The 11,513-nt window shown below is 35.7% G+C and overlaps 1 protein-coding gene across 1 annotated transcript in view; it reads right to left on the bottom strand.

The window, feature by feature from the left end:
* Nucleotides 1–232: 232 nt before the first annotated feature.
* The window catches only part of LOC121331271 (nuclear receptor subfamily 5 group A member 2), a 48,031-nt gene continuing 36,750 nt past the window's right edge, over nt 233–11,513 (bottom strand). The window contains exon 7 of the mRNA XM_041278549.1: nt 233–3,410. Coding sequence (XP_041134483.1) covers nt 3,163–3,410 — 248 coding nt within the window. The 3' untranslated portion in view covers nt 233–3,162. The remainder of the gene's footprint in view (nt 3,411–11,513) is intronic.

Genomic DNA, 11,513 nt, shown 5'->3' with positions numbered 1-11,513 from the left:
AATTTGGTGACAGGTACAGTGTGATATGATAGTGTACTGGTATAGTTTGACCTCCAGAACTGTCCTTTTCACTAAATGAATGTGAACACTTGTGCTGACTTTATTTTGAAATCATTATGGCATTCTTGATGTTCTTAGAGAAAAGAAGAATTGTGTTTGTCGTGAGTCAAGGAATATTAAATAGCCTTACAAGCCACTCCTTAAAGGAACTACAAAGCCTACAAAAGTACACTGGGCATATATTTATTTATTGAAATACAGGGAAAAAAATCCATCATTGTAAATAAAATCTTAGCAAGAAATGACATGACAATGTGTCATTCCATCATGTACAGTCAGAACACAGAGCTAAGTATCTACACACTGAAGAGAGGAGTTGTTTGAAATCCAAGGCAGCTGCAGAACATTTGTAACACAGAACATGTGGACAATACAGATTGTCTTGTTCACACGTGAAAATATGATAGTCACAATAAGAAACCAGCTAAAACCAAACATAATTTGATGTTTGCTTTCCAGAATGAATTGTAACTTCTTAAAGGTACAGTAACTGGGATTGTTCTTTCTGTAATGCACCAACGTGAAGAATAATCTACTGACAATAAAACACACCAAAGTGATGTAATATAAATATTACTTATTTTAGGGATGTTGCCTCTGGAAACGAAGACAAGAGTCTGTTAACAAATTGAACAAACTGATAATAAAGCTGTAACTATGACCTGTTTTTTTGTTTGTTCATGAATAGTGGCTTCTCTACATTACCCTAAAAGTGGCATACTCTCCTTTCTATCAAGAACATGTATACTATGTACAAATATTGGTGCATGTTCCTTTCCCATATACAAAATTAAACTTGTTTTGACAGTACTGGGAGATTAAAGATGCTTTAATTTTGGTTACCATATTACTCTATTCCATGGACAATTTTTAACCAGGGCGTCTGCCAAAAGACAAAGCTGTGCTGGTTGAGTTTTGGTTAAGATCTCTGCAAGTAAGTAATTGCTGATGAATTTGTGAACAGCACTGCTTTCCCAAAGTTCTGTAAGACACTGCCAGTATTCATAAAATTGGAAATTTGGAGTGCTGACACCAGGCTTAAGTGGCTGAAGGGCCATGTCGCTTTGCCAATTTGAAACACCTCACTGTTGTGATCTGTTCTGTTGTAGTGAGGCATCATGGAACTTGAGAAAATAGAATCTATCTATCTTTGGTATAGAATATACAATGCACAGGACAAGTCTGAGGTGTAAGAATGAAGCTTTTTTTTTAAATTGCGTGTAGAAAAAAGACGCAACAGTAAGTCACATCATTTACAATAGATTTAAATATGTTCATTTTTCAAATTTACAGTTATAAGATTCATAGACATTTAATCAAATGAATTGTGTGATTATTATTATTATTATTATTATTATTATTATTATTATTATTATTATTATTATTATTTTTTAAGATCATTATGTCCCTGAACTGCATTTAGCCACTATCTTAAAAAAATGCCACAGTAAACAAACATATTTAGGTTTGATATTTCTCACTCTATCATACACAAGGATGAAACAGATAAGCAATAAATTAGTATCAGAATTGTCTAGAGTCGAAACTGATATACAATATAGCCTAAAACTATTAAAATAATAAAGCCAACAGTCCTACAAAAATGAAAAGTTGATACTGAAGAATAAAATGTGTACAATCTCAACAAATGATCACGTGGCCAACAAATCTAGTTTGTTTTAAGTGAGATTCCTTTTTTTTGATTTTAGTGTCTCACGACATAATTAAGTGTTGGTAAAAAAAACAAAACAAATAATAATTACCAATCAAAGAAACAAATAAAAAAATAATTAAGAAAATCATTGCTTTGCAATTTGCATCATCACAGTTCTCTCCCACAAGACCTAATATATGTAAACACCTTTTGCATCTTCTGAATTTTACAACATTAATACTTTATATTATTTTAACATATTTCAATTCACATCTGCACGGTTAGCTAGCATGGTAATGAAATAAGGCAAGACTCACATAACTGTGACATTACAAATTTATATAATACTGATATTTAAGTTTTTTTTTTTAATTTTTTTTTATCACCACACTTTGTTCTGCAGCAGGCTTTGGTCTAGTACTGACAGGGGCAGTATTCCTATTTGTGGTAAAGTGATGTCCACGGCTGTCTAGTTTTGTCTTGAGGTGCTGTGTAGCTCTTGTTAAATATTCATGAGACCTTGTTACCAAAAGGACTTCTAAATTGGTCTCACTCCTTTCAACTAATACCAATAGCCTATGGTTCTGTTCTGGAGTAACCATAGCATTTGCATCCTTTGTGCAAAGTTTGACTAAAAACACAGTAAACAGCCTCTTTGGCTGCCTTTGTTTTGTCATGGAGGCTATTGAGAGATAAATGTATCTCATATACTTGTAAAATGTGGCCCACATTGAGCCAGAAAAGGGAACACTGGCCATTTAAAGTAACGGGAAACATTATTTTTTTTGGTTGCAAACAAATGCTATAAAGGGTTCAAAGTGTATATCAGTCTGTCCTTGTAGTTTCTGAAGGGCTTCCTATGTAGAGCTCTGGTGGGCTGGACGGAGACAATGTATAATGAAACTATCTCTTCTGTTGGAGCCCGCCTTCATATCCTTTATCAGGTAACAATGTCAGTAGTCACTAATCAGTTGCGTCATTAAGAAAATGGTCTGACCACCAGAGTCCTGCATGCTTTTTTATAAACATGATGGGCATTTCCTCACCTACAGAAAGCTCTGCTATGCTTAAGCATAAGTGCACAATTCCCTTGTTGGTTTGTGTGTTTTTCAGTTCTTTCAAAGTTCTACTGAACGTTCAGACTCACTTTAATCAGAATGATGTGTCCGTTGTGTCGGTAAGATTCTATCTTTTTGAGTCTCTTTACCGAGGATGAGCAACAATAAATCACACCGCTGTCATAACATTGGAGGCACCCTGATATCTGCGTATGAAGGGTCCCGGAAATTCTGTGTCTTTAGCATCTGCAAAAAAAAAGAAAAAAAAACACACAAAAAAAACCAGACATGGTTTGCCTGATTCATCACAGTTGCTGAGGGGATATCTCAGAGGACTTGGTTGGGTTGAAAGGAGAAGTTGGAAACCATGTTGGGTGATGGATGTGAAGCTCAGGCTCGTTTTGCGTGCAGCATCTCTATCAGCAGGTTGTTGCAGGGCACGTCTCCATTCAGGTGCTTGTAGTAGAGGTACTCCTCAGCCTGCATGCTGATTGCACGGATTTCTGGAAACCTAAGCAGAATCTGCCCGAACTTATCTGTTTGTTGAGGGTAGTTGCACATGATATAGTCCAGTAGAGCTGCGTTGACTTGCTCCTGAACACTCTCCACCAGATGGAAGCTCTCCAGATTTTTCACGTCTACGATTAGAGGAAGCACACTTGTTAGCACAGTATTATACATCAATCCCCTCCGGATTCTATAATTAAAGTCTTTATTGATGTGGTGTTAATTCAATTCAAAGATCCATACAGTGTTCACTCTATTTATGGAAGAATTCATTTCTCAAAACATTTACCCCCCAGCTAAAAAGGCAATTAAAACTGCAGTTCGGCAATTTGTGCCATTTCATGACGCTAGATTCTGTTAGGAAGCAAAACTGGTTTACTGCAGATATCTGAAATCTAAGATTTCTATGATATGTACAGTATATGCTTACAACAATATGTATTTACAGATTTAAAGAAATTATATTTAAATACCTAATTTAGAAGAAGCGATACCCTAATGTGATGTTATCAAGCAGCTGATGTATTAGAAAATGCATCTATCTCTTTAAATATTAAACCAGCTTAGTGTTTGTTCACTGCACTACACCTGTTTAATGAACATTTATTCTAATAGGGTTTTCTCATATACACCTCTTTCCAAAATAATTTAAGAATTATCTTGCAGACCAAAAGGTGAAGACTATCTGTATCCTTCAGGAATGAAGGTTAAACATAACTAAAGATGTTGAGATCTAAGATATGGCAATCTAATGAATCCCTGGTGTTGCCCTTTATTTAATTTGGCATAGACAGCTGCATATGATCTTTTATTAATTCATTTGACCCCAGGTTGAATTTGTGCTGGGAAGCCCTACACAGTTAATTCTAATAAAAGGTGACAAGGTTCCTGTTTTTTGTTTGACACTTCCTAATGATTCTGAAAGACTCTGACCTGCCTGGCCAGTGCTAATGAACCATCTGGCACACTCCAGTGGCTCCCCAAATAATCTGCCCAACCACCAGGTCCCGGAGAAAAGAAACTATATCAGTGACTAATGAGCTTTGGGAAACGAAAATAAAAAAAAGGGTAGAGCATAGGGTGGAGCCCAACGACCTCCATATGACACTTAGAGACACATTTTGGCCATGCAGCAAGTGATCGTGACATACACACATACACACACACACACACACACACACACACACACACACACACACACACACACACACACACACACACACACACACAGTAGACCCCCGTTAATCTGTGCTGACTGGGACTGATTTGAGCCCGAATTAGTGAAAAACACAGATTAGCCCAAATTGAGTTTACTTTTTGTGAAACCCCTGCGCTATTGACTGAAAACTAAAAAAAAAAACCCCAATAATACAAGTGCAATATAATGTCCCAACAATGGTAAAAATATATACTGTACATAATCAGCGTTGTTCAGAGGCAGCGATAGTTGGTTTAAAAAAGTCACTGCTCTTGCTTGTCTTCAATTGTCGTAACTGCTCTTCATATTCAGACTGCCAGGCTAAGACAGTCTTAAGTCTGCTTTCCACTCGCTTGTCACTAGTTTCAGTAACTACAATACAGTACTGTCTGTTGGCTTGTACTATACTGTACTCAATTTCATTGAATTAAATGAAATGATAACTGTCTGCTTCTGCAGATACGCTGATTTCCATACTAATAAAGCGCGCGAATACCTGTTTCCGCTTATATCAAATGTAATACATTGTGATAATGTATTGTATTAAACTGCATGGAATATCGAAACACGAATTATTGAAATACGGATTAACAGACATCTACTGTATATATTATATATATATATTATATATATATATATATAATATATATATATATATATTATGGATATGTATGTATGTATTATATATCATTAAAGGTGAACATGTATATTTTAGTTCCTATAAAGGGAAGTTACAATGATTGGCTGCAGTAGGTCTAAAAGTCATGTACCAAATAGTCTATGGTGTGGTTTTTGTGGTTGAAAGTCACCTACCTTATACCTTCGAATTTAAGACAATTTTTAAACCATTTTTTTCTTCTCAAAAATAGCCTGCGTCTTAAATTTGAGTACAGTATAGTGATGCATGTATTAACATTGCCAACAAACCACGTGACTGCCTGAGTATACAAACAGCAACGTGACTGACTGCCGAGAAAAGACAAACCAAAATGTTACTGCCTGATCTCGAATTATGCATGACATACAGGCAGCCATTTTCAAAGACGCGTCCTTTCGACATGCCAAGCAATACCACAGTTCACAAATTGAGAGAAAAACATGTGTGAGTAATCACAACTGGAAATGAGAAGCAGCACATAACTGTAATGCTCTGTGACAGCAAACTGCCTCCATATGTGTAATTGAGGTTGTATCTTTGTAAATGCATATTTATTTGATGTTTTTTTCCCTCAAATTGAGGGTGGGAAATTTGGGCTGCATCTTAAATTTGAGGGCATCTTAAATTTGAAGGAATACGGTACTTAGGCTGACATAAAAATGACACCCTTTCTAAATTAAATGTAGCCTCTGACTTCAACAGCTCAGGATAGCAAAGAAAGTCCAGTACATCTAGTAACCCAGAAAGCAGCCGACAATCTCAGTAAACACTGTAAATGTGTTACTAAGCCTATAAAAGTACATGAATGTGCTTCTGATCACTATAAATCACATGGTTGTTCCCATTTAAAGCTACATTTACATTTAAGTTGATTTGTTACTGTGTGAAATTCTTAAAACCCTGAGGAGATTACACTGGCCACTTGCTAGATAACGTAAGCTAAAGTAATGAATCAGGCTACTCATGTAGTAGCCTTTTGGTTTATGACTCTTGGGATACACTATTCAGTCAGGACTTCTTTAACAATAACATTTGATCTCAATGCTAAATCAAACAATCTATGTAAACACAGTCAACAAACTCTTGTTTCCCTGCACATTAATTATCTACAAGTGAACTCCCGTTTACCCACTGCAACCAAATCTCCACCTCTGAACCTCATGTTACACACTCCAAAACCGTCCTACAAATGTTGGTCTAAAAACATCTAATGAAAACGATTATATATTTTTTAGATATCTCTAATATCAAATGTCTGATTAATTTCATTAATTTCATGTATCTTTGTGTCTCTCCTCTGTAAATTCAGATATGAATGATACGCTTGCACAGAGGTTTCCAGGACACCTTATATAAATGGTATATGTTCACCAGTTAAGCTTTTTTATTATAGCAGATAACATAGATTATATCCAGAATAATCCTGTACAAGGACTATGCAATCTACTGTAATAAAAAGCTAAACATATGCTTTTTTAAATTAACTTTATTAACTTCATAACATTGAGTTTCGCTCCAATTGCTACTTAAAAACCATGGAAACCCCTATAACCTTATTACTTAGTTTCAAAAACACGCTTTGCCAGCCAGTTTTATTACAGCTTTAGAATGATCCCAAATGTACATATTTTGCCACTGCATTTATAGAGATTCAATATAAATGATATACTGTACTGTATTTTTAACTTCTTTTGTCAACTGATTGCACATGTCAAACAAGCTTGTTAATCATTAATTATGGCAAATATTGCAATGTACTGTGGCCTATACTAAAATTATGCATGTCATTGCCTGCAGAGATATATTAATGAAGACATTACAGAACTGCTTTATCTATATCAGTACTCATTTTTATTTGTTTTAATTCAGTCTTATTTCCCCACTAGAAATATACTGTATTTTCCCTAGTTCACAAATACATGTATCTGTAATCTGTGTAATTCAATGTAATGCAGTCTATGGAATTCAATTTGTGCACAAGACGGTACCACGTTAATCAATTGAATGCGCTTTTGTATCTTCAAAGAAGAAATGATAGTTTCCTATTGCAATCCACATTTCCACAATAATTCATATTTTGAGCTTTTTTTGGTTTGTGACAACGTAATCCTCTGAGAAACAATCACACAATATTTACCACCCATTGTCAACTTTATTAAATCATGTAAATGATAATGTACAATGAATCTATCAGATGTTTCTGAGGCTATTTAGTGATGAGGTGGCACCTTAAAACTACAAAGATTTTCTTGCTAATTAGAGGAACATGTTGCGAAAAAGCATCATCATGAGGTTGCTTTTGAAAAACAACAAAACAATCAGCTCAGCGACAACGGCATGATCATTGCTGCAAAAACTTGTTAGGCTGAATGTGTTAAAATGTGTTATTGCTGTGTGGAAAGAAAACAGGAGTTTGATCATGTCTCCAATACATTTTGAAAACGGTATTATCATTCATGACTGCTATCTAGTGAGAAAAGCAGGTTATAGCTTATACAGCAAGTAACAATCTCTTATCTCTACATTATTCACTCAGGGACTAATTATCAACTTTTTACATGAAACAGCCTCTATGTGAGCACACAGAGGGGTGGTGTTCATTTCTACATCACGGCTGAAAAGTAAACCCCTAGGTTTTGTTGAATATATTGTTCATTTGCCTAGTTATTGCAACAGCTCAGGCTATAGAATGCAATATGTACAACATAAATGGTTTCTTTTTAATTAGAAAGAGTTTTAAAATCCCCTTTAAGCAAAGGAATGGTGTTTCTTCGGAAGGCAAACATGCATTTTTCCGTCTCCAAACTTTTCTTTGTTTTTTTCTCTCATGAACATGTTGTTTCATAATTCAAGATGTGGTTCCTCTCAAAATGTGGCATTGATAGCTTAATAAATGAATAATATATTTAAGAAGTGATTTCTAATCCACATCAAACAAACTATGTATCTATACGTTTTATTTTACCAAACTTTTACCTGCACGAAATAGTTTTGCTTTGACATGAACATACAAAATCATGACCAATTTCGTATGTTGCATATATGTTCAATGACAAATTTTGATTACCAAAATCTGTGAAATGTAGCTTACACAGAAAAATACCCTTACCACCTTTTAACATATGTTATGATGCCTATAACCCTCTAATGACAATAAAACAGTCACATAGTCAAAAAATTGCTAAGGTGGTACATAATTCCAAAAAGGATGAGAACCCTATCCTACCCTATCCTATAGAGTGTGGTCATCATTCTGTTGAATAGCACACCAATGATAACAGGCACTCTGTGTGTCTTTGTGTGCAGTTTGAGTAGGACATTAAGGCAATTAAAACAATTAGATGCGCCTGTTCCATTTGATTAATCTAGGTTACAGTATTTTGTCATTAAGTGAATATTAGAAAATAAGATTTCTACCTTTTTTAAACATACTTTCAGTGATTAAGGAGGCGCTGTATAAAAGGCATGTATTAGTGTGTGGCAAGACTCTGGAATCAGCGCTTTGCAAGGCTTTTAAGTACAGGAGACAATTTCATGTTTTATTGTAATCTGGTGAGTTGTGAGACTTGATTAACAGGCTCCTAGACACAAATGTGTTAAAGGGCATTGTATAATTCTTTATGGGGGCAATAAAATCTATTTTCCACTCTGTTAAACACTCATTGTATTAAGCAGTACCTTCGCCCTCGTAGCGCAGAATTAAAGCCAATTCCTTGCATATCTCATATTGTCAGGGAGTAATGTCCTGCAGGTTGCTGCTGTTGAATACACATGAAATAGCTCACCCTCGGAATTCAAAAGTCCGATATTTGAACTCTAAAACGAATGCATGAGACTGACTGATCAATAAAATATTTTGTATAAAAGATAAAATGTCCAGTAAGGAAAATTGAGGACTGTATTTAGGATTACATGGACAGAATTCAAATGCAAATAGCTCATCTATCACTCATTTTCTTACAATACCTGGTGGAAGCGAGGCAGCTGGTATTTACATATAGAGAGGGATTTCCTTCTTTTTAAACTCTGTTTTGACATTATTTAAAAAAAAATGATGTGCTTCCAGTCTATTATGTCAAGACAGACAAAAATAACAAGTTGTTCTGAACATTTAACAAAATCTGTGAATTCATACACAGTAGAGTAAAAGGCAATGCAATGAATGATATATGTAGGGAGTGACGTGCAGAACTTCAGTACACTCCCCTGGTAGAGTACTCTTGCATACTGCAGTTACAAAGTGGACTGGTGACCTGAGTGTTTTTTGGGGTTCCAGACTATGTGTGTGAGTCAGTGGTTTATTTCAAATAAACTGCTACAGAGTTTTGTCCGTGTGTCAGAATAAAGGATGAAGGCTCAATTTGCTCGCCTGGTCTGTCTGGACTGTGGGCAAGCTGGTGGGTTTAAATGAAAGAGAATTAAACAGGAACATCCAGTTGGGGATATATTAAATCAAATTTAAGCTCCAGTTGTTGTGCTAAGCATGTAGTTGAAGTGTGATGTAGCCTCAGGACAAGTCCACGTTTTCAGCAATTCGAATAAGGGGAAAAAGTGCCTCAGGTATAATGAAATTTACAAGAGAAGCTCACACAAACATTTCTTGTTACAAATGTTAGCTGAAAGGCATGCTCCGCTCCATGAGTTGGGAAATATATTTACATCTATTTATTCTTTTGTTACCGAGACGTGTTATTAATGGTTGTGTCAAGCTTGGGAAAGCAGAGTGCTAGTGTAGGTGATACAGTATCAGGACATTTGAACAGGACATTTCATAACCCTCAATCTTCTACATGTAGCTGGGGTATGTCCTTGCAGAAACATTCAAATTAAAATCAAATAAGTAACTGAAATGAAAACACAATGCAAATGAACTATACCTTTAACCCAGACGACGTTATGCTTTAATCCCTAATTTATTATTAGGAACTATGCTAGTTTGCATTCAGGGAAGTTTTCCGAAATTATTTTCTAGGTGAGTACGGGGATATGTTTAGGATAAAGTGACAGGAAATCATTTGGGGGTCAAGTATCCCCTCTTCTTACAAACTCCGGGAGCAGCTGGAAACCCACCCTCAGCGGAAAGCGCTCACCTAATGAGGTCAATAAAGGCAAGTTCCCATCTATATATATATATATTTTTTTTGTTTGACAAATTTGAATTAATAATTCATCAGTGAGCCTGGGGATGTATATTTTGTGTATGAAGGACAGATAATCCATAGCGTATATATTTTCTCTCCACATCTTCAAGTTGTTTTTTTATTTCATTTTATGATGCTGAGTAGTGGTACTGCTGACTAAAGAAACTGGACGTCATTTACATTTACCACTGAAGTGTCCACTGCATCACTAGCAATGGCGAGTTATGGTGTTTCCACCTTACATTTGCTATCGAGTGTTGCATACCACTCACCATACTAAAGTTCCAGGAACATGACATACATATAATCTATTTTTTATAACTGTGCCTTTATAATGTAAACATAGAAAGGTAAGTATAAAGTCTGGAGCCATCATATTTATTTTCAAGTGGTGTAAATCTAAAATGGATGTCAAGCAGTCTTTGCAGTAAGCAGGAGTGTTCCCTTAAGTACATTGCATTGTTTCCATGGAGGAGAAGATTAAAAAAGCACCTGTTATTAAAAGCCTAATGTTTTAGTCATAGTAAGTTTCTCCATATGTTCTTTCTGTCTGATGATTTTGTTATTCATGAGACCCGTGTACTGGGTAAAGCTGTAGTGGTAATATTTTAAGTCTGTTACTTTAAGTACGACTGCTGGATTACAGGTAAGTTTCTTGATTGGCTATGACATATCTTAAAAGCATATTAATATTTGGGGTATTGATGGCTTACAGTTAGTAGACATGGACTTTCAATACAGTATAAAGGGCAAACTCTCTGGCAGTGCAATTGGATACCGCTGCCCCATTTCTCCACTTGTTCCTTGAACAACAGTTTACAGATGGCTCCAGCACAGAAATCCTTCTGCAGGACTGATACAGAAAAGTTTTTTTATGTAGAGGTTGTGCAACTCCTTAACTCTGTTTGTGTGCAATGTTTAAATAAGCCAGGGCACTAACTGATCAATAGAAATCCGACAGTAGCCGTTGCTCTTTCACTGTTAAGATAATTCACACTGTCATTCACTTGGTAGGAGGAAGCTACAACTGACACATAAGACATTACCCTTATTTTGTATCACCACCCCTGTGCTCCTCACTGGATTGGGAGGTCTCTACAGGGCTGGTTGACAAGGCTTTCTTGTCATCTGCATTTTGCTTTAACTCTTCCTCGAGGCTATGGAGTGCCCTCCTAGGTGCCATTGTGTCTTTGCATTACTGAGATAATCCTGGTAGACATTTATATTATACAGTATT

This window comes from Polyodon spathula, chromosome 18, assembly GCF_017654505.1.
Source record: "Polyodon spathula isolate WHYD16114869_AA chromosome 18, ASM1765450v1, whole genome shotgun sequence".
In the NCBI taxonomy this organism is placed as follows: Eukaryota; Metazoa; Chordata; class Actinopteri; order Acipenseriformes; family Polyodontidae; genus Polyodon; species Polyodon spathula.
This window is presented reverse-complemented; position numbering and strand designations above follow the sequence as displayed.